General features: G+C 51.3%; 7 protein-coding genes across 7 annotated transcripts; 4 read left to right on the top strand and 3 right to left on the bottom strand.

Annotated features, from left to right (window-relative positions):
• Window positions 1–351: 351 nt before the first annotated feature.
• On the bottom strand, window positions 352–2,388 carry CDV56_107812 (putative NAD+ kinase Utr1; the record flags this gene model as incomplete). Its single annotated transcript, XM_026761431.1, has 2 exons — window positions 352–857; window positions 915–2,388. The coding sequence occupies 2 exons, from the start codon at window positions 2,386–2,388 to the stop codon at window positions 352–354; spliced, it is 1,980 nt and encodes a 659-aa protein (XP_026613897.1).
• Window positions 2,389–3,502: 1,114 nt separating this feature from the next.
• CDV56_107743 (putative exosome complex subunit Rrp46) lies at window positions 3,503–4,332 on the bottom strand (the record flags this gene model as incomplete). The annotated part of the gene is made up of 2 exons (XM_026761362.1): window positions 3,503–3,916; window positions 3,997–4,332. The coding sequence occupies 2 exons, from the start codon at window positions 4,330–4,332 to the stop codon at window positions 3,503–3,505; spliced, it is 750 nt and encodes a 249-aa protein (XP_026613896.1).
• Window positions 4,333–5,795: 1,463 nt separating this feature from the next.
• On the top strand, window positions 5,796–9,291 carry CDV56_107543 (putative potassium/sodium P-type ATPase; the record flags this gene model as incomplete). Its single annotated transcript, XM_026761162.1, has 5 exons — window positions 5,796–6,088; window positions 6,157–6,283; window positions 6,360–6,454; window positions 6,509–8,411; window positions 8,461–9,291. The coding sequence occupies 5 exons, from the start codon at window positions 5,796–5,798 to the stop codon at window positions 9,289–9,291; spliced, it is 3,249 nt and encodes a 1,082-aa protein (XP_026613895.1).
• Window positions 9,292–9,888: 597 nt separating this feature from the next.
• On the top strand, window positions 9,889–10,732 carry CDV56_107476 (putative EF-hand calcium-binding domain protein; the record flags this gene model as incomplete). Its single annotated transcript, XM_026761095.1, has 2 exons — window positions 9,889–9,949; window positions 10,011–10,732. 2 exons carry the CDS (start codon window positions 9,889–9,891, stop codon window positions 10,730–10,732), a joined length of 783 nt encoding a protein of 260 aa, XP_026613894.1.
• Window positions 10,733–10,812: 80 nt separating this feature from the next.
• Window positions 10,813–11,646, bottom strand: CDV56_107436 (uncharacterized protein; the record flags this gene model as incomplete). The annotated part of the gene is made up of 3 exons (XM_026761055.1): window positions 10,813–11,360; window positions 11,411–11,508; window positions 11,624–11,646. The coding sequence occupies 3 exons, from the start codon at window positions 11,644–11,646 to the stop codon at window positions 10,813–10,815; spliced, it is 669 nt and encodes a 222-aa protein (XP_026613893.1).
• A 541-nt stretch (window positions 11,647–12,187) lies between these two features.
• Window positions 12,188–20,780, top strand: CDV56_107009 (type I polyketide synthase; the record flags this gene model as incomplete). The annotated part of the gene is made up of 15 exons (XM_026760628.1): window positions 12,188–12,799; window positions 12,858–13,206; window positions 13,259–13,343; window positions 13,396–13,555; window positions 13,610–14,185; window positions 14,233–14,353; window positions 14,408–14,626; window positions 14,725–16,735; window positions 16,796–16,991; window positions 17,051–17,386; window positions 17,450–17,511; window positions 17,576–17,664; window positions 17,723–19,485; window positions 19,545–19,865; window positions 19,938–20,780. The coding sequence occupies 15 exons, from the start codon at window positions 12,188–12,190 to the stop codon at window positions 20,778–20,780; spliced, it is 7,743 nt and encodes a 2,580-aa protein (XP_026613892.1).
• Window positions 20,781–21,105: 325 nt separating this feature from the next.
• On the top strand, window positions 21,106–22,213 carry CDV56_106933 (D-mandelate dehydrogenase-like dehydrogenase; the record flags this gene model as incomplete). The annotated part of the gene is made up of 2 exons (XM_026760552.1): window positions 21,106–21,421; window positions 21,477–22,213. The coding sequence occupies 2 exons, from the start codon at window positions 21,106–21,108 to the stop codon at window positions 22,211–22,213; spliced, it is 1,053 nt and encodes a 350-aa protein (XP_026613891.1).
• Between the last annotated feature and the right edge of the window lie 266 nt (window positions 22,214–22,479).

Here is a 22,479-nt window from a genome sequence, read left to right as displayed (position 1 = left end):
ATTTCAATTATGTCACAAGTGCTCCATAAGAGTTTCCACTCATTAAGCAAAAGGCGGAAGAGAATCCCCTTATCAAATGAAGTATTACAAGAGCAAGATAGTAAATGAAGTCCAATCTTAAGCACATCTTTTGTGCTGTAAAAAGATAGTCTATGACTGCATAAGCATCATATCCCTGAAGTCTATGCCATCGTTCTTCGAACAAAGTGAATGACCCATGTCCCGAAAATATATATAACCAACGCCAGCCCCATAGTGGATCCGCAATGTCTCGCGGAGAGCATCCGCTGTATAGTGTTAACACAAGTGAAAAGCAAGAGAGAAAATATGCAAAAGAGCGAGCGCTGCCAGCTACATATTGAGCAGGCTCATCTGTCGCTTCATCGGACTGGTAGTTCCCGAGTCACCGTCCTCGCTGGGCCCAAGACCGCTGTCGGTGCCAACCGGGCCGGCGTCCGTATCAATGTCCCATTCCTCCTCTTCCTCGTCCGCAGATATGTCATCAGTCCCATCGCGATTCCAGCTTTTCTGGACCGCTCCGCGCGTGTTCCAACGCAGTGCTCGCTGAACACTTTCAAACCATTCTCCGCTACCGGAGACCACGGTAGGAAATGGATACTGGCTGGCTTCAACGGTCACATAGTCCCCTTGACGGAGTTCAACGCGGCCTTTGCCATCAAATGAACAGTAGGCAGTGGAGCGGGATCCCATCGGAACAGCGATACGGAGCAATAGCGAGTCTGACAGTACCATTGGACGGAAAGACAGAGTGTGAGGGCAGATAGGAGTAAGAAGAATGCCAGGAATAGAAGGATGGATGAGAGAGCCACCCGCAGACAGCGAGTATGCCGTGGATCCTAGATCAGCGCGTGAGTCCATGCATAGACTATTCGAGCTAGGTGCAGAGAACTTACCGGTTGGCGTGGAGAAGATACAGCCGTCCGCCTGAACCACGGTCAGGAGATCATTGTCGGCGTACAATTCAAGATTGGACACATAAGGCGAAGGCCCCCGATCTATAACTAATTCGTTCAGGACCTCAAATTGCTCCCCTTCTTCAACTGCACCTGCTTCTGCCCCTTTGCTTCGGTCCTTGCGGAAGACCGTGCAGGTGAACCGCATCCTCAGGTTGACCCGCATACCGACGTCTCCCATGACAGCATTCAAATGTGATTTGTAATTCTCAAACTCGAAATTCGTCAGAAATCCCAGGCTTCCCAGTGAGAAGCAGAGCACCGGCGGAACAATCCGCTGGAAAAGCCAGGATGTGAACAGGACCGTACCATCTCCGCCTAGTGTAAGAACAAGATCAAATTTCTCCGGAGCGGTCCAGCACAGATCCGGAGTCCAGTAATGCAACATCTGCTCAAATCGCGGCTCAGATTGCAGTAGTCCCGCAGCGTCGAATCGTTTGGACTTCCGTAGCTTGGAATCGACCCAGACATTAACACCCAGGTCGCTTCCATATCGCGGGGTCGAGAGAAGCCACTCTGCTAGCTCTCGCGTGAGGTGCACCAGACGGTTATCGCGCGCCTTTGTCACAATCATAACATTTTTTACTGCCCGTTTGATCGGCCGCCTTTGAAGCTGCTTCGATACCTCCCGCACTCCGGTTGCAGTTTGTACAAGGCGCGAATGAGACAACCAGTCATCGTCGGCGATTTCCTCCAACACCTTCTGAATGTTAACGGCATCGTCGAACCGTCGATGGAAAAAGCATGGGGATTGCAGGACCAGTTGCGCTGTCGAGGGCGACCTTTCCAGGTATTTGCTCAGCTGGAGGTTCGAAAGAGCCGCGGAAAGCTTCTGTGACGATGAGTTGCTCGACCGTTGTTGCTCAGTCTCTGCTGGAGAGCTCGAGTTGGGGCTTGTGGCTAGTAATCCCAGAGAGGCCGCCAGCGGCGCATTGGAATTGTGATTGCTGCACAGCGACGGTCGCGACGCGAGGGCCTTCATGATCGTCTGTCGGGGTATGAGGTCGCTTGACGATGCGTTCTTGCGATGCTGAGAGCCCAAGGGGCCCGGAGCGCGGAAAGAAAGGAAAGGGGACGAAGGTAACGAGGCGACGGGCGGCGCTTCTTCCCGGTGAAGCTCAAGCTTCTGCGGGACGTTGGCCCTGCTGTTGGACAGTCCGGAGGTAGCTTGATTCACATGAAGATCATTTGTCGACTGTGAGGGATCTATATGACTGGCATAGTCCCGAAGGAGCGATACACCGACTGTTGTGGACGTCGAGGGGGAGGGACGAGATTCCGGAGAAGTTGGACCTGATAGTGGGGCTGCGGAGGAGAGTGGTGGTGATGAGGATGACGAGAGATCGGAGGATTCAGAGGGAAGGGGACCGGACTGGAGGTTTAGGGGACCATGGCTTGAAGAAGAGGTAGCCATGAGCGATGATAAAGGCCGCGAATGAATAGTGGAGGGGAGGGCCGGCTGCCTTGGAGGGGGGATTTGTGATTATTCCATCAAACTTGGTGTTGTTAGGTTTTCTCTCAGACGTAAGATGTAAGACGGAATTATTACTATTATTTCCAGCGGAAGATGGATAAAGAGGGAAAAATAGCCAGCATGCACAATTGACTGGGGGGACAGACTACGAACTGGAAAGGTGGAGCAGCCGCGGCAGCCGTGTTCGGATGTAACGGGGTTTGGAGGCGGATTACAGTCATCCACCTCAGTCTTTCCTCATCCAGGGATGGCGGAGGCGTCCAGTCAACACTTCGATCTGCTTCCATGGTATGGTCAGGCATCCGTAAGGTAATCTTTCATCATCGTTCCAGATCGATCACAAATCATCGCAAAAGCATGTTGTTTGCATCACAAGAACAAGGTGAAGCGACCAGCATTCTTCATGTTGACATGTAAATCGTCATCTCGCTGCTGCAAGGAGGCGCTACTTTATCATTGGGATAAGAATGGTATTATATCAACACAAAGGCTGTGTTCTTAGTAGTGGGAGGCGACACAGTCATTGAGCAGACACGAGAAGAATTGCGACGATAATGGTCAACTCGGATTTATTCCTAGAAGCCAGTTCGCTTGGCTTATGAAAATCATATCGAATTTGAGTTCATAGCTGGCTAATTCAGTCCTATCTTCAACAGGCTGACAAGTTGTTTCCTCCGGTTGGCGATCCATATTTAGAAATCCAGTATCAAGATGGAAATCCCCAGGAACAGCCAAAGATAGGCTAGCAGAAGTCGACAGCGTGATAGCACAATCTGGACTAGGAGGCTACATTAGTATGTCATGCCGTACGGGTTCATCAAAGAACCCATCAACTATGGCATTGCCGGAGAGCAAAACGCCTGTGCGCACCAATGGAAGGGACCCAGGTTGTGTCTTGCAGTAGTGCGGACGCCAAAACGAGCTCTGATCGTGCCAAAAGAGCGAATCCGACGTTGCTGAATCCGCGGGGAGCCCTAGCTTGAAGGAACGTCCCAAAATAGCACCTGTGTGCTATCAATAAATTCATGCAGCTGTTATCACTCTAGCCCCAACATCACGCCGCATCAGTCTTCCAAGCGTAATCCTGGTAGACTTTGTCCTCAACAGTCTCCCGCACAAATTTCTCCAATCCTTGTTCCCCTCCTTCTTCTGCCATAGCGACATCGCCATCGGCACTGCCAGCCAATGTCCCGCGACAGATTGCGGAGGCATGCTCGTGAACCCTTTCCCAAGTCTCAAAATCGAATGATCCCTGGCTTTCATTCAGGAGGAGGTGGCCCTTAGTGGAGAAAGCCAGAACATGAAGAGATTTCGCGGTTGCCGCTTGGCCAACAGAAGGCTGTCGGATAATATCTCCTGACGATGTGACTGCCAGGATGGAAGCAGTAAAGGTCATGGATAGGGGAACAGAAGCCGAAATTAGGGCCAGAAGCGAAGCATGGAGTAGAGCAGGGAGGAGAGTCAGATACTGTTGAGTACCGGCCAAAGTCAGCGATGCCCTCTTTCTCGTAAGGTTCTCTTTTCACAGCGGATGAAAGGGACACTCACCGAATCTCCCCGACAGACACATTGACCACCCACTATTGCCAATGTAAGGACGACGCCTCGGCGAGGATATCCCTTCTCTCGTCCCAGAATCAACCTTCCCAGCATAGTTTTCAGGATCCCCTCGACATATCGTTCACCAACACCACCAGGAGTGGTCCCAGGCTTCACAAAGACTTCGATAGTCGCCTCTTCAGGCTTCAATGCATCACGGCGACCAGGCAGCTCGACAGGAGCATTTACGGAACCTAGGATGTTAAACCCCGTCGAAGGACATTGGTAGGATGCCGACCCGTCGGCGCGGGCAAGAGGAGTGAGGGAGGCGGTCGGGCCAACCATTGTAGTTCGCGATGACTGCCGGTCGGAAACAGGTTGGAAAAGATGAGTACCAAGTCCCTTGGAAAAGCGGGACAATCGACTGGGAGTTTGGCGTCAGAAAGGAGCTGCTGTGTGGAGAGAGTGTGAGAGAGCATCGGCCTTCCGTCTGGAAATTTTTGGCCGCAAGATTGAACAATGCGGGCTGTTTCCTGATTGGCTGGCCTCGCATGGTGGATGGCCCCGCTCCATATGGCACCCACGCAGGCAGTGTCCATCTCCATACATCTAAAAACACCTGTACGATCTTGTCATACTGCAGCTGTATTCCTTGTTTCTGCATGATTCAGGTAGGAACAGAGGCAGACTGACTCCGAGATACTGCCGAATCTGCCTTTGGGCTCAAGAGGATGGGACACTGGCGACGTAGTAGCTTCACCTATTAAGGCAGAGCATTCACAGAAGAAATCAGACTAAGAATGCGTCTCCTGTCTTTTTGAATTGTGCCAAGTCGAACTATTGTGCGACCTACTTCAATGTCTAAGCTATCGAAGATAGCTCACAATGACTGTTGATATTCAATCCTGTTTGTAATGCATGAGTTAGGAGGACCCGGAGCACAAACTGCACATTTAACGTGTTACATCTTCAATCTTTAAGAGCCAAGAACATTGGCAAAGTGGCAGTGAATGACTCTCAAAGGCAACGATTTACGAGTCCGTTCTGGACTACTGCTGTTCGCCACAAAGAATTGTTTTACTAGAGCCATCAGTAATTGGCACCAGCTCATCTGCACTGGCGCCTGCTGTATACTTGTTACATCGAATTAGATGTATGCTTTAGTAGAAAATTTGTATGTTGAACGCTGTTTCTGCAGGATAGCTCACGTGGTCCTGGGTATCTTACCGGATTCACTCACACCGATATATCTCAGACCAGCAGTCCCCATCAACCTCATGGCTACTTCGCATCATCCTTGGCCTTTAGTCCTTTACTTGTAAGTAGCATTGCTCTTGACTCTGGGAACGAATCATAATGAATCTCAATCCTTGTCGGCCTCGGCGAGGCTGTCCTCGGATCGACCATCAACCAATCTAACGTCCGGCCATCCATGGCCCAAGCCTTTAGCGGCCCCGGAATCCGGTCTCCTAAACATCCAACCAGTGTCCATTGGCGCTTGACACTGCCTGAGGTACGAATGAAATCGGCCAAGATAGCGATCCATCATTTTCCAATGATATTCGATGCAGGAGATGATGGAAGCATGGTAACCCCTTACGGTCCTCAGGTCCACGCCAGCTCGGCTTCATCCATACGATGACTGTGGTATATCTTAGAAGGACGACCCCCGTACCTCGATTCGCATCCTGACTTTCACCTATCATTCATCATCAGAGACGCGCAACCTATCCTATAACCACTTACTGAGGCTCAGGAGTCTGTTATTCATCAAAGGGGTTTCCCACGTCTGCACGAACCTTAATTGGATGGGCATTGAAACGTCTCCTCCTGATGTCGAGGAATCGACAGAGCCTCCTATATGTCCTTTTACGGACAAATACACTTCAATCTCAAAGAATCACACATGTGAAGTAAAAGCAGGACTCAGCGTAGAGAAGCTAGAGTATCCTGCAACTCTAGATGTCTCGACGCCACAGCCCTATAAAACCTCATTTCAATCGGCAGCTGCTGCCTTTGTCAATGATGATGAGAGCGCAACTCACTGTGCACATACTTTCTCTCCTGAACAACTGGCAAGACTTCTCCAGGTTGATGTTCAGTAAGTTCTACATTTTTATTCTCGCTCCTTCGTCTGCCACCTCTCCTTTCTCTGACTCAACTTTCCAGGAATGGCCTGTCCAGTACGGAAGCTGCCACTCGCTTGGAGCGGGATGGCCCGAACAGGGTTCAAGAAATCGAGGGCGTATCGACCTGGAAAATACTGTTGAGGCAGGTTTCAAATAGTCTAACTATAGTATGATCATTCCTACAAGGGCCACACCCTGATCGATCAAACTTCGAATTGCCAAATGATAACAACGTAAACCCAGGTTCTCCTCATCACTATGGCTATATCCTTTGGTATACATGACTACATCGAGGGAGGTGTGATCACAGCAGTCATCCTCCTCAACATCGTTGTGGGGTATGCTTATGTCCTTTGATTTTTAATGGCCTCCGACTGATCTATATTGCTCAGGTTCGTCCAAGACTACCGGGCAGAAAAGACAATTATGTCGCTGCATCGACTGTCCGCACCCGTATGCAAGGTACTGCGAGACGGCCGCGTGGTCTCCGTCCCGGCGGAGTCTGTTGTCGTTGGCGATGTTATTCAACTCACGGTTGGCGACATCGTTCCCGCAGATCTCAGATTGATCGACGGAACGAACGTATCGATGGATGAGGCCTTGCTAACAGGCGAATCTCTGCCTGTAAACAAGACGCCACAGATTGTCCTTACTTCCCGCAATATTCCCATCGGCGATAGAACCAACATGGCATATTCTGGATGTAGCATGACACAAGGACGGGCAACCGGAATCGTGACTGCTACCGGAATGAAAACAGAAGTGGGCAGAATAGCTAAACTTCTCCAAGAGACTTTAGACGACGTGGATTCCAGCAGGCTCGTTCGGGCCGTTCGCCACGTCAAATCTACAGGGGAGAATCTCCTCGGGCTCGTTGGTACTCCACTACAGGTCAAGTTGAGTAAATTTGCGCTCCTTCTTTTTGCTCTCGCGGTACTCCTGGCTATTATCGTCTTTTCTGTCAACAAGTGGGACATTGAAGGGGAAGTCTTGATATACGGAATAGCCATTGGCGTGGCCGTGATTCCGGAATCCCTAATCGCTGTGCTCACAATAACCATGGCTGTGGGCACCAAGGCAATGGCAAAGGGGAACGTCATCGTCCGCAAGCTTCAATGTCTGGAAGCTGTTGGGGGTGTCACAAACATTTGCTCTGACAAGACAGGAACATTGACGCAAGGAAGGATGATTGCACGTACGGCGTGGATACCAGGTGCCGGTACTCTGACAGTCCAAGACACCACCGATCCGTACGACCCTACCAGCGGTTTAGTTCAACTGAACGGGGCTGACTGGGGCCCTGAAAAGCAAGATGGTAACCCGGCGCTCTCTACTTTTCTTGTCACCATTGCTCTATGTAATATGTCAGTCGTACAAAAGGAGGAGTCATCTCACGCCTCAAGTAGGTGCTGGACTGCCGTGGGGGAACCTACCGAAATTGCTCTTAACGTTCTGGCGCTGCGTGTCGGTTACGGGAAATCGACTATACTACAGAGAGGTGGTATGGAGCTCCACACAGAGTATCCGTTTGACTCCTCTATTAAGAGGATGACAATCGTTTACAAAAGCTCGCGCGAGAACATCAACGAGGTGTATACGAAGGGAGCACCCGAAGCTGTTCTACCGGGCCTCGCCATTTCTGAGAATGAAAAGAGAAACATTCAGTATGAAGCTGATAGGATGGCTGGGGAAGGTCTTCGTGTTCTCTGCATTGCACACAAAAGAGCACCACTCGAAGATCAATCCCAAGTCTTTCCACGCGCCATGGCTGAGGCCAATCTTGAGTTCTGCGGACTTGTAGGGCTCTACGATCCTCCCCGCATTGAGACCGCCGCTGCTGTGCGAAAGTGTCAGATGGCAGGAATCACCGTGCATATGCTCACTGGCGACCACATCAAAACGGCAACAGCAATTGCATCTGAAGTGGGAATCCTCGGTCCAATGTTGGACGGCAGATCAAGTCGCTTGGTCATGGCTGCTGCCGAATTTGACGAGCTGTCCGATGCTGATATAGATACTATCGAACAGCTACCCCTTGTGATCGCTAGATGTAGCCCTACAACAAAGGTTCGAATGGTTGAGGCAATGCATCGACGCGGCGGTTTCTGTGTGATGACAGGCGACGGGGTCAACGACTCGCCCGCGCTGAAACGTGCGGATGTTGGCATTGCAATGGGCAAGAATGGCAGCGATGTTGCAAAGGAAGCGGCCGACATGGTACTCACAGACGATAACTTCTCATCTATCGTGAAGGCCGTGGAGGAAGGAAGACGACTTTTTGACAACATCCAGAAGGTAATCTCGACTTGGCGGTCCTGTATGACATGACTAACATTTTCTGCAGTTCCTGATGCACCTGCTTATATCGAATATCGCTCAGGTGATCTTGCTCTTGATAGCTCTCGCTTTTAAAGATAAGCAGGGCAACTCGATATTTCCTCTTTCGCCGCTTGAGATTCTCTGGGCCAATCTGGTCACCTCATCGTTCCTAGCTTTAGGGTTGGGATTGGAAGAAGGGCAGCCTGATCTAATGTACCGTCCACCACATGATCTAAAGGTGGGCGTTTTCACCAAGGAGCTTATCACGGACAAAATGATCTACGGTACATTCATGGGATCTTTGTGTCTGGTGGCCTTTGTATGCGTCATTTATGGAGCCGGCGCTGGTATTGCTGACCTTGGAGACGATTGCAACAATGGCTGGAACGAAACATGCAACGTCGTCTTCCGAGCGCGTGCTACAACCTATGCCACGCTTACCTTTCTTCTGCTGATCACAGCATGGGAGGTCAAACACTTCTCTCGGTCTCTGTTCAATTTAGATCCTGATAAGTTTCCCAGCAAGCTCTCTGTATTCCAGTCCATCTGGAGAAACCGTTTCCTATTTTGGGCAGTGATTGCCGGCTTCGTGGTGGCCTTTCCGGTGATTTACTTGCCTGCCGTCAACAGACTGGTGTTCAAGCATCAGGGTATCGGATGGGAGTGGGGAATCGTCTTCGGATGTGTCGCTGTGTATCTGGCTCTTGTGGAAAGTTGGAAGGCGATCAAGAGGGCTTGCATGATTGGCACCGGTAAGAACGCAATGCTCACAATGAAGGACGCTGAGATGAGAGCTGGCTTGACGCCATCTACTCTTTTATCGTTGAGTGCCAGTGCCAGCGTGGAGATGAAGTAGACGATGTGGGGAGCAGAAACTGGGGTTGAATGTTGAAAAGGAGCCTGAAAATGCTCAACCATTTTCGGCAGCTCCGACGGTTTCTAGCCAGTGTTCAACACACGATTGCCCTTTGTCTTTTGTCGCGCATTAGATTCACTTGTTGACAGTTTGTTTTCGCTATGATTGCATCTTCGCTTACCTTTATTTTTAAATTCAGTTGGTCATCAAGTTATAATTGGTTGCATTGAGCAATATACATTTAATAGTGCCTCAGAACATGCAAGGACGACAGTCAGGTAGAGTAATGAACTATAAGAGTGATCCATGAAGGGAAATCAGGTCCTGCTGCTGATTTGACGCCACCATCGTGTCCGTGCAAAATGAACCGAAACGTACGGGCAGGCAAACTATATGAAGCCTGTAAGCTGAGACGCCCGTTGATGTTGTCAAACTGACCTGCAGCTGTAGTGGGGGCGATTTGCTGACGGGAGATTTTTGATCCCAGCCCCAGCGAGTTTCCTGCCAGATTGGCATCATATCCCTTCCCTGCATCTTCATAGTAGTCAACTTCCCTCACTCCCATCCCGCTCGCAGTCCTCAAACCCCGCAATAAAAATGAGGGTGTTATGCCTCCACGGCAAGGGCACCAGCGGCGCCATATTCAAGTCCCAGACCTGTTCGTCATATACCCCGCGCCCCTGTTTCTCTGCGCGCAACTGACCCTTCCCCCCCTCCAGCAAGTTTCCGCTCTCACCTCAGAGACCTCAACATCGACTTCGACTTTATAGACGGCTGCTACCCCTCGAACGCCGCAGCGGGAATCGACCTCTTCTACCCCGCACCCTACTACTCCTTCTGGGAAGATGATTCTCTCGAGGCCATCAAGGAATCCTGCACCTGGCTCAAGGATCTCATCGCCGAACGGGGCCCCTACGATGCGGTCATGATGTTCTCGCAGGGATGCGCTCTCGGCGCCGCGATGCTCCTTCTCCACCAAGCGCAGGACCCCGCGCAGCCTCCACCGTTCAATGCGGCGATCTTCATCTGCGGCGGTGCGCCGCTGAAGCTGCTTGAGAGCGTGGGGTTCGAGGTTTCGGACGCGGTGAAGGCGCGCGATCAGCTAGGGAGGGAGGCGTTGGCGGCGCAGGCGGATTCGGCGTCGATATTGGCGAGGGGGTCGGCGCGTTGGACGGGCGAGGCGTCGCTGGGTGGGGCGGTGGATGAGGAGGAGTTCCGGGAGGAGATTCGGGGTCCGTTTACGGTGGGGATTCCGACGGTGCATGTGTACGGGTCCAGGGATCCGAGGTATGTGGCTGGGGTGCAGCTTTCGGGGATTTGTGAGCCGGGGAAGAGGAGGGTGTTTAATCATGGGGGTGGGCATGAGATTCCCCGGACGGACAGAGTGAGTCGGACGATTGCGGACTTGGTGCGGTGGGTGTTGCTGGAGGGGGGTGTATAGGAGGTTCTTGGATGGTAGAGGCGAGGGGTTATAGAGGGTGTTGGACACATAGAAAGTTTGGGATCTAATTGTGAGCTTGGCTACTCTTCGTTATTGAGATGATCTGATGCAGTTTCTATTGCCCTTCGTATCGCATTTGCTGTCTTTGTCACAGCGTCCTTGCACCCAGAGCCAGGGATTTCATGCCCTCGATCGTGGACATACGTCCATTTCACATCTGACATGCAGACGCCGCTCGCCATGGCTGCTTGGCCGGCACTGTCTTCCTGAGCACCCCATACATGGACCGTGGGAATCTCGACAATACCCTTGACATCATCTAAATCCACATCTACAAACTCCCCCCGCTGTAGTTCCTCGTAGTCAATCGGCGGCCGGACAACCGAGAAAAACACAGCGAATTTGAACGGGCTGTCAACGTCGTCTCCTCGGTTTTTTCTCCTGAAGACGTATATAAGGTACGTCAGGATCATCGTCGCCGCCTGACTAAACGCGATTACACCGTCGTATGGCCCCTCGTCCCGCAGGTGTTGTTCGAAATGCTGATAGACGGCGAGACCACTCTGCGGGTCTTTGTCGTCAAAGTACGCAAAGACAGATTCGTTCTCCAGGGCGATCGTTTCAACACCTGAAGAATTAGTTTTCTGCTTGAGTATGTCTGATAAGGGGCTCACAGACCTGGGTACATGCTCCAAGGAATGGTGCCTTCTACGAAATCGTAGACGTGGCCGTCGGCCAGCTCGTAGCGGATGGCGGCTGCTTCAGTCAGTTTCGATCTGCAAGGGGAAAGCTGTTCTACCTGTCTGCATCTCGAAGATCTTCGACCCATGTCAGAGTCATTATCTTCATTGTTGCGTTTGACTGTCATTATCACTACGGGCTCAAGCTTACCCGAGAATTGATGCCCGCTCCATGGAGACTGCTCTTCCATCAACAACTGCACTTGGCTTGAGGATCAGAGGCACACTCACCAGAGAATGCGCATTCTGACTACAAAATCGTCGACGTATTTCCGGATGTGAAAAGATTAAAGGAAACCAAAGTAAGTGATGGGAAACCATTTATCAGTGTCGCTGCGGTGGGTCACGTCAACAGCCATTTGCCGATTTCGTCGAATTCCAAATAGATAACTTTGTTCCGCACGAACAGGAGGCTGTGTAGCCAACACATTCACAGGCGTATGGCCAATGATAGTGGCCAACAAGCAGTGATGAGCCTTGCATCGTCGTAAGCGAGTTCAGCTGTGTCTGAGACCGGGTGGCAGACGATCGATGGGTCTCGACAAAGTGACAAATGACAGCCTCGCTTTAAGACAGGATCGTCCACCGATCACCAGTTTGACTTTCTAGGTGTCATTCAATGATACACCGTATATAAAGCTGTTATCAGTCATTATTGAGATGGGTTCGGCGATATCTTTCCTTCCTGCGCCTGCTGCATTGACTTCTTTTCATCATGGTAGGCAGCACATCGACCGACAGTCTCCCACCTTTAGCGGTGGTAGGCTTCTCCTTCAAGTTTCCCGAAGATGCAACTTCGTCAGACTCCTTCTGGCAGATGTTGCTCGAAGGCAGATGCGTTTCGACCGAGTTCCCTGCCGACCGGATGAACATCGACGCCCACTACCATCCCGACCGCAACCGCCTCGACAGCGTCTCAATGCGCGGCGGTCACTTTCTCAAGGAAAAACTTGACCCCTTCGACGCGCCATTCTTTGCGATGAGTGCTGCGGAAGCAGAAGCAATGGATCCCCAGCAACGTATGGTCCTAGAGACGGTCTATCGAGCACTGGAGAACGCAGGTCTTCCAATGGAGAAAGTTGCGGGCTCTAAGACCAGTGTAATTGCAGGCTCATTCAGCGATGACTACTTCTTGCTGCAGACCAAAGACCCGCTAGATATGCCTAAATACACGGCCGTGGGCACATCGCGGAATATGCTTGCTAATCGAGTCAGCTGGTTCTTTGATCTGCTAGGACCGAGCGTTGCGGTTGATACTGCGTGCTCAAGCAGCTTGATCGCCTTGGATATGACGTGCCAATCGATCTGGAGTGGAGACGCTGCTATGGTATGTTTGACAGAGGGACAAAGCTCTTATGGTCCTTTCGTTGCTGACGTCTTCGTAGGGCCTGGCAATCGGCAGCAACGTGATACTCACCCCAGAATTAACCATGAGCTTGGACAATTTGGGACTACTATCGCGGGATAGCCACAGCTACAGCTTTGACAGCCGGGCAAATGGATATGCAAGAGGTGAGGGAATCGGTGTAATTGTGATCAAGCGACTCGATAGCGCTATACGTGATGGAGACACCGTCAGAGCCGTTATAAGATCATCGTCTTCGAACCAAGATGGAAAGACACCCGGTATCACGCAGCCTAGCAAAGATGCGCAGGTTCGCTTGATCAGAGATACGTACAAAAAGGCTGGGCTGGATATGTCATTGACCCGGTATTTCGAAGCGCATGGCACAGGTATTCATGTAAGAAGGCCCTAGGAAGTTCTCTTTTGTTAACAAGGGCTTAGGAACCCCCATTGGTGACCCAATCGAAACGAGAGCAATAGGGACCGCTTTTCGCCGGTATAGGTCGCCCGAGGAACCATTATACGTGTAAGTCCTGCCAGCCCATTAGCAGCGAGCACTGATCCTGAGGCCACGGTAGAGGATCTGTCAAATCGAATATAGGGCATCTTGAAGGAGCTAGTGGTGTTGCTGGAGTCATCAAAGTGATTTTAGCATTGGAGAAAGGCATCATTCCACCAAACAGCCGAAACCTGCAGTCCCTAAATCCACAAATTGACGAGGAGTTTCTCAATTTGAAGGTATTGAATATAATCCAGCTTGAGTAGAGCGCCCTAACAACTTTCGCACAATAGGTGTTACAAAAGGCCATTCCATGGCCCGAAACTGGCCTACGAAGAGCATCCGTAAGCTCGTTTGGCTTCGGTGGGTCGAATTGCCACGTCGTCTTGGACGATGCATACAATTCCCTTCGCCTTATGGGTATCGAAAACAGCCGTCATCAGACAGCGATCGTACCTCCATCGCATGCAGACACTGGTCTAGCGGCTCAGCCTGGGGGGGCCTACACCATAAATGACGAAACCCGACAACCAACCGACAATCACGTCATCGGACAAAAGGAAAATGGATTGCTTGATGAGGAGAAGAACCACCAGCTTCTTGTGTGGTCAACCGCAGACGAAGAAGGAATCAAGCGACTTGTGGAATCCTGGAAGCCATTTCTATCGGACAAACGCGAGCTCTCGACAAGTCAGCGACGTCAATATCTGCTCGACCTGGCATATACCCTCAGTCAGCGTCGCAGTCACCTCCAATGGCGGAGCTATGCTATTGCAGATGCCTTGGGGGATCTCGGAAGTCTTCCTGACTATTTTGTGCCTGCAATCAAGTCTACCGACAACCCTCACATAGCGTTTTTGTTTACTGGAGTATGACCTATAATATAGTGGAGACAGCCGAGGCTGACCGTTCATAGCAAGGAGCTCAGTGGCACGCGATGGGTCGCGAGCTGTTACATCGGTATCCTGTATTCGCAGACAGTCTCTCAGACTCCGCGAAGTACCTGAAAACACTAGGGTGCGCCTGGGACCTGCTAAGTAAGTATCCGCCTCGTTCAGCCTGTAGCAAGATGGCTAACGATCATCTCACAGACGAACTACAAAAGTCCGCATCTGATACCAACGTGAATAATCCCGCTTATGGCCAACCTTTATCGACTACTCTCCAGGTCGCCCTCATTGATCTGCTTGACAGCTGGGGAGTCACCCCGGCCGCAGTCGTAGGACACTCCTCCGGAGAAATTGCTGCCGCGTATTTTTCCCTCCGAATATATCCATTTATGCCAGTGTTACTGACGAGAGACGAGACAGGTACTGCGCGGGGGGTCTTTCAAAGCAATCTGCGTTGAAAGTGTCATACTATAGAGGCTTTTTGGCGGCAAAACTTGACAAGCTCAGCTCAATGAAAGGTTCCATGCTTGCGGTAGGATTATCCAAGAAGGATACCAAAGGATATATCGACAGGATTATATGCGGACTCGAAGATCCGAGGCTGGTAGTGGCCTGCATCAACAGCCCCAGAAGCGTGACAGTTTCGGGCGATGAAGAGCAGATCGATGCTCTGCATGACCTGCTGCAGCAGGATGAGGTCTTCTCACGCAAGTTGATGGTCAACGTCGCATATCATTCGTTCCAGATGCGAGAGATCGCAAACGAATATTACTCTGCGATGGGAACGCTGGAGAGACCGAGTTGGGAGAAGAAGAAGGCCCCTGTCATGTTGTCTTCTGTCACAGGAGACTGGGTCTCGAATCTTGAGCTGACAGACCCAGCATACTGGGTGAGAAATATGGTATCTCCAGTTTTATTTTCCGTTGCCATGAGCCGCATCTGTTCTTCTCCTGGAAAACAGACCAGGAAAATCGATGGAAGCCATCGCTATCAGATGGCCATCAGTCATCTTCTGGAGATTGGGCCGCACGCAGCATTGCAGGGTCCATGCCGTGATATACTCAAGAGCATCAACAAGCAAGCCTATATCCTTTATCATTCACTTCTAGTACGGAATAAATCCGCTGTGCAGACGACCTTGGACTGTGCAGGTCGCTTGCATTGCTACGGCTACCCAATCAATCTGGCACTGGTCAACACAACCGCTTATGATAAAGGCAACCAAAGACGAGTGCTCAGTAATCTTCCCGAATACCCATTCAACCACTCGACATCATACTGGCGCGAAAGCCGAAAAAGCAAGGGCTACAGATGCAGGAGATTCGGCTGTCTTGACCTTGTCGGTATCCCAGATCCAGACGGCAACCCTATGGAAGCTAGCTGGCGGAACATTATCCGAGTCTCTGAGATGCCGTGGGTTCAAGATCACAAGATCCATAATACCATTCTCTACCCGGCGGCAGGCATGTTGGTAATGGCAGTTGAGGCGATCAAGCAGCTGGTCGAGCCAGACAAAGTCATCGCGGGCTTCAATATCAAAGATGCTGTATTTGCATCTGCACTGCATATACCCATACATGCGGACGGCATCGAGACCAATATACACATGAAGCGCATCAGAGAAGGCAAGTCAGATAGTACAGGCTGGTACGAATTCCGGATATGTTCGTACGACAACAACACCTGGATTGAGAACTCCACAGGCTCCATCCAAGCCGTATTTGAAGCCGGCGAGATGGGACTGAATACCAACGGTCGGGTGGAGCGCGAGTGGCAGGAGGGTCTTGTGCAGGCATATCAGAATGCAGCGTATACATGCACAGCATCCGTCGACGCATCTGAGTTCTACAAAGATATATTCGCCTGTGGCTATCATTATGGGCCGGCATTCAAGGCAATCACGGCTCTCCGATGCGATGGAAGGAGTAATGGGCAATTCGTCTCAGATGTCCGCACCTACGGGTGGGTGGATGACGAGAGCTCGGCAGTTGCTCAGCCTCATACGATTCACCCAACCACATTAGACGCCGTTATCCACATGATGGCCGGTATCGTGACGTACGGAGGCCAGAAAAAGTCCGTTGCTGTTCCGACACGGATCGACCAAGTATGGATATCGAATGCCGGCGGGCTGAGCCATCCGACAGCGGACTGCATCAAGGTGCATGCGAGTTCCCACAGGTCGGCCGTCGGGGACGCCCGGTATTCAATGACTGCAGTTGATCGCGAAATCACTCATGCACTCCTGACCATCAGCGGTCTTAGAGTCACAGCCCTGGCAAGCTCGGCGGGCCTATCAGATAATGATCAACTACAGACAGAGAACCTGTGCCACCATGTAGAATGGAAGCCTGACCTCGATCTCCTGGGCAACGAGGAAATCCGAGCATTCTGTGCAAGTGGGGAGTCAAACAGCGAAGAACAAGCCGAGTACTTTACTGAATTGGACTTCCTTGTGACAACATACGTTGACAGAGTTCTCAAGTCGATTCCAGATGTCAAGACTGATCCCCCTCCCCATATGGCGAGGTACGTGGACTGGATGGTAGATCAGCAACGAGCACTAGACTCAGGCCGATCTCCCTTTAGTTCTGAAACATGGAGGAACCACATGAAGGACGAGAGCTTCGTTGATAATGTCCATGGAAAACTCGAGAGCACGAACAAACGAGGACTGCTTGTGAGCACAGTTTGTAGGAACCTTCTCATGTTCCTCAAAGGAGAAATCGATCCCATTGTTTGCCTATTCGAAGGGAACTTACTTGATGAATCTTATTATGAAATGGTATGTTGGGACGCAACGATGACAGTCGGGATGACCGTCAAAATGACCATAATGTGCAGGTCCACTCTCTTCCACGTATTCGTCAATTCGCTCGGTATCTTGATGCTCTGGCGCACAAAAACCCACACATGAAAATCCTTGAAGTTGGTGCTGGAAGCGGCGCTATGACTCAATTCTGCCTTCAGGTCCTTTCTACAAACTCGGAAAACGACGCCACGGTGCCTCGCTATGGGCAGTGGGACTTCACCGATATATCTGGATCTTTCTTCCCGAAGGCGCAGGAAATCTTTGCATCTCAAGGCCAGCGGATGACGTTCAAGACACTTGACATTGAACAGGATCCTGAACTGGAGGGCTTCGAGTGTGGAACGTATGACATGGTTGTTGCATTTCTGGTGAGTCTAAAAATTGCACAGTTTCAAAAGTAGGGCCAGGAACTGACCTCAAACCCATCTTAGGTCTTGCATGCCACAAAAGATCTGTCTGCGAGTTTGAAGAATGTCCGCAAGTTGCTGAAGCCGTATGATTGTTCCACCAACATGTCGCAACTAAATGCGAGCAATAACTGATATCAACTATTGCAGGGGGGGAAAGCTCGTGCTGTTCGAAATCATCCGACCGGGTGCTATCCGGACAACGTTTGTCTTTGGCTTGTTCGAAGGATGGTGGCGAGGTACGTCTTTCTATGCCCTGAAGCTGGAAGCGCACACGAGATTCTCAGACATTTTCAGGACTCGAGCCCTATCGCCAGAAGAATCCATGCGTGGACTCGGCCCAGTGGGAAAGCCATCTGAAGGAAGCCGGATTCTCTGGCTGCGATGTCGTGATCGACGACTATAGCCACGAGGACTGCCAGGAGGCTAGTTTAATTCTGTCGACTGCTGTTCATGATACGTCCATGATGGAAAAGTCGCCGAAAATTAGTATCGTCATCGATCCTGCTAACTATGCACAAGTGGAATTGGCTGGTGAACTTGAAGCCCAGCTCAGGAGCGCGGGTTTGGCCAATATAACCCGGACTGGAGTGGAATATTCCCTAGAAAGGGAAGATCGTACGAACAGTCTGGATATCGCTATTTTGGAAGGCTACAGTCCCTATTTGTACGATATAAACGAGCAAGAGTTCCAGCGTGTTCAGAGCTTGCTTACTTCTACGAGAAATCTCGTCTGGGTAAATGGGGGAGGCGGACATCAACCATGTCCCAAATACCGACTCGTGGACGGACTTTTTCGAGTCCTCAGGGAGGAGAACCACAGAACAAGACTGACAATCCTCTCCCTGGAGCAAAAGGCGTCAATCAAGCAACAGGCTCGGCAGATTGCCAAACTAGCGCACTCTGCCTTGACCCAGGAGACCGGCATCGACACAGATTACACAGAGCTAGGCGGCATGCTTCACGTCGGCCGCCTGGTTCACGCCACTCTAGTCAATCAGGAAATTTCGGCGAAGAAGCTTCCTCAACAGAGGGCATTACGAGCTTTCGGTGCTGAACCTCGGCTAAGACTTGAGATCAGCTCCCCTGGTCTTTTAAATACTCTCCACTTTGTCGAGGATACTTCAACCCAGAAGCCACTCGGGCCTACAGAATTTGAAGTTGAAGTTAAGAGTGTCGGCCTTAACTTTCGGGACGTGCTGATTGCCCTGGGCCGGCTGGACAGCGAGGCGCTGGGAGCTGAGTTTGCAGGGGTGGTCACAAAGGTTGGATCCTCGTGCCGCAAGTTTCAGCCGGGAGACAGGGTTTTGGCGTGTTATCCCAGTCGTCACGCAAACTATGTCTGTCTGAACGAAAACATGGCCGTCATAAAGATCCCGGACACTATGCTCTCATTTTCGGAAGCCGCAGCTTTGCCAGTCGCTTATGCCACAGCGTGGATTGCGCTTAATGAAATCGCTCGACTCCAGCAAGGCGAAGCAATTCTGATTCATTCAGGTGCCGGAGGAACGGGACAAGCCGCCATCCAAATCGCACAGCTCCTCGGTGCGAGGGTCTTCACGACTGTTTCCAACGAGAATAAAAAGCAGTTTCTTGTAGAGAAGTACAACATTCCGGAGGACCATATCTTCTCCAGTCGGAATACGCTTTTCGCGAAAGGCATCAAGCGCCTCACAAAGGACAAAGGCGCAGACGTGATTCTCAATTCGTTGTCTTCTGAGGGGCTTATCGCATCTTGGGAGTCGATCGCACCGTATGGCCGATTCATCGAAATAGGGAAGAACGATATTTTATCCAACTCGAAGCTTCCAATGTTGCAATTCGAACAGAATGTGACCTTTGCTGCGGTTGATCTGGCCGCGATGACATTGGACCGTCCACACGTTGTGACAGCGGCACTGGAAGCTATCCTGTCATTGCTAATGGAAGGGAAGATCTCCCTTCCGGATCCACTCCAAGTCTATGGCATAGCAGACATTGAACTTGCATTCAGGCAAATGCAGAGTGGCAAGAACTCAGGAAAGGCTGTTTTGGAGATGAGAGATACGGACGAGGTAATGGTATGCCGGATCTTAACCACCCCAAAGATCTGAACAGAATGCTAGCTAATTAAACTCAGACCGTTCTGGAAACGAAACCAGAGTACTTCTTTAGCCCCGAGGAGACCTATCTCATCGCAGGTGGCTTAGGCGGCTTAGGGCGGAACATCGCTCGCTGGTTTGTCGAGAGGGGAGCTCGAAATCTGATTCTACTCTCACGGTCGGGGCCTCAGAACCCGCATGCTCATGACCTGGTCAGAGAGCTAGAAGCCAAAGGCGCAAGAGTTGCTACTCCCGCGTGTGACATCACCAACAGGGAATGCCTGAAAGCCGTCTTGTCCGAGTTTGGGAAGACGATGCCTCCGATCAAAGGATGTATCCAAGCATCGATGGTTGTTAGTGTAAGTTTGAATATCTTGATGTCTTCGAATAATACCTCAAAGAACATTCACCGAGACATTTTATTTTCACAGGATGCGCATTTTGAAGGTATATCTTTCGAATCTTGGAAGGCTTCCACCACGCCTAAGGCCCAAGGCTCATGGAATTTACACGAGCTTCTTCCGAGAGGAATGAATTTTTTCGTGTTAATGTCATCTGTTGCTGGAGTATACGGCGCACGAGGAGCATCTGGTTACGCTGCTGGAAATACGTTCGAAGACGGTCTAGCCCGATACCGCGTCGCACTGGGCGAGAAAGCTGTGTCGTTTGACCTTGGAATGTTTCTGTCCGTCGGTGTTTTAAAGGACAACCTTGCGCTCCGAGAAAAGACATTGGCAAGTTCTGTCTTCCAGCAGATCACAGAGTCCGATCTCCATGCGCTCCTGGATATCTACTGTAACCCAAGTCTGGATGAGGTTCCATTGTTGAGAAGTCAGACGGTCGTTGGGATGACACCCAAGATGCGCGAGAAAGGCATGACGACCACTGAATGGATCAAGCGACCATTCTACCAGCATATGACATTGGTCGAAGGGACGGACGCTGGCATTCCTGGGAAGGCAGAGCATACGAATTTCGCTGCTCTCTTCGCAAACGCTGGATCTGTAGCCGATGTCACTGGAGCAGTGACAGAGCAGCTGAGGGTCAAGCTCTCCAAGATGCTGTCATTACCTCTTGCTGAGATAGACGTCGACAAGCCCATACATCAGTACGGAGTCGATTCCCTGGCGGCAGTGGAACTGCGGAACTGGTTCTCGAAAGAACTCCGCGCAGACGTCGCCATTTTTGACATCCTTGGGGGCGCGAACATTGCCTCTGCAGTTGGACTCGCGGTTCGGAAGAGTGACTACCGAAGAGCAGAATGGGGATCTTGATCGATTTCGGTAGAAGTAGGGCGGGTGCGGAGAAGAACGTGGAGTCGTTGGTATACCTTGGTCGGGGAATCAGCACCCCTCACGTATGAAAGGCATGCATTCGAGACTATAAAGCGATCATCGCTAGCTAGGTACTGCTATCGGCCTCTGACGGCTATAGATAAGTAGGCTGGATGTCGGATATCTGCTGCATCGGCTATCGGTTTTTGATTTTCGGCAATTGATTGGGGCCGGAGTACGCAACGCGATACTTTGTATAAGACAAGATTCACGCAGACACGACCAGTAGCCATAGAATATAGTGTAAAGAGAATCAAAAGGCAAAATGACATCCAGATATCGAGTTCTCCATCTAGGCGACGACATCAAGTACAACCACGATGTTTACCAGCGCTTCGCCTCAGAGTTCGAAATCATCCAGCCCACGGCCGCAGAGCGCGAACGGGGCGAATTCATGCAAGCCTTGAAAGAACATCGCTGGGGCGACTTCCACGCAATTTTCCGCCCCTTCTGGAATACAGGAGGTGAAATGGGTCGGTGGGATGCAGAACTCATCCCACTCCTCCCGCCGTCAGTACGCATCATGGCCTCCGCAGGCGCAGGCTACGACTGGGCCGATGTAGAGATCTTCGCCCAGCATGGTGCGTTTTCAACCCAACGCAGAGGCAAAATCACCTAGCTAACAGCAATACAAAGGAATCGTATACTGCAACGGCGCCGCCGCCTCCTCGGAATCAGTCGCAGACATGACCCTCTTCCTCATCCTCGCCGTCTTCCGCAACCTCGCATGGTCACACCAGGCAGCGCATTCCTGCAACCCGCAGCGCTTCCTTGACGCACACAAGAACTCCCCACTGACAGCGCTGAACCCACGCGGCCGCGTTCTAGGCATCGTCGGCCTGGGCCAGATCGGGTACACGATCGCCAAGAAAGCCCACGCCGCCTTCGGCATGAAGATCGCATACAACGATCTGATCCGGAAATCCCCCGAGGTCGAGAACGCCGTTGGCGCGCAGTACGTGGGCGAGCTGGACGAGTTGCTGGGGTTGGCGGATTGCGTGGTGGTCGCGACGCCGTTTGCGGGGAGGACGCTGATCGATGCGGAGCGGCTGAGGAGGTTCAAGCGCGGGGCGCGATTCATTAACATCGCGCGGGGATCATTGGTTGATGAGGAGGCACTGCTGCGGGCTCTCGATGAGGGCCAGATCTCGGCTGCGGGGCTGGATGTTCATGCTGAGGAGCCATATGTGCATCCGCGTCTGGCGAGGCATGGCCGGGTGATGATGATGTCGCACAATGCGGGGGGCACGGTGGACACGCATGTGGGTTTTGAACGGTTGGCGATGGAGAATATTGAGGAGTTTTTGCTGAGAGGGAAGGCTTTGACGCCGGTGAATCTGCATTTGATTAAGGCGCCGAAGAGTATGCTGTGATTCAGATTGATTGCTTAGAAAGGTGCTTGGCTGAACACACTGGTAGACTAGACGTTGCAGCGGTGCTTGGAGTATTAATCATGACTTTCAATAATTTGTCACCAGGATCTTCCAGACTTCGTCTAGAATTGTTGGGATGTAGCATGCATGCAGGAGGGAAGGGCCGATGGATGAAGATTGTCAGGAACCAAGATTGTGCTGTGTTGGTCGAGACCTGGCGAAGACAGATACCCACCCATTGCCCGATTCGGTAAACCTACGCCTGA

Source organism: Aspergillus thermomutatus (genome assembly GCF_002237265.1).
Source record: "Aspergillus thermomutatus strain HMR AF 39 chromosome Unknown NODE_112, whole genome shotgun sequence".
NCBI classification, from domain to species: domain Eukaryota; kingdom Fungi; phylum Ascomycota; class Eurotiomycetes; order Eurotiales; family Aspergillaceae; genus Aspergillus; species Aspergillus thermomutatus.
Note: the sequence above shows the minus strand (reverse complement) of the source record. Positions and strands in the feature narration are given on the sequence as shown.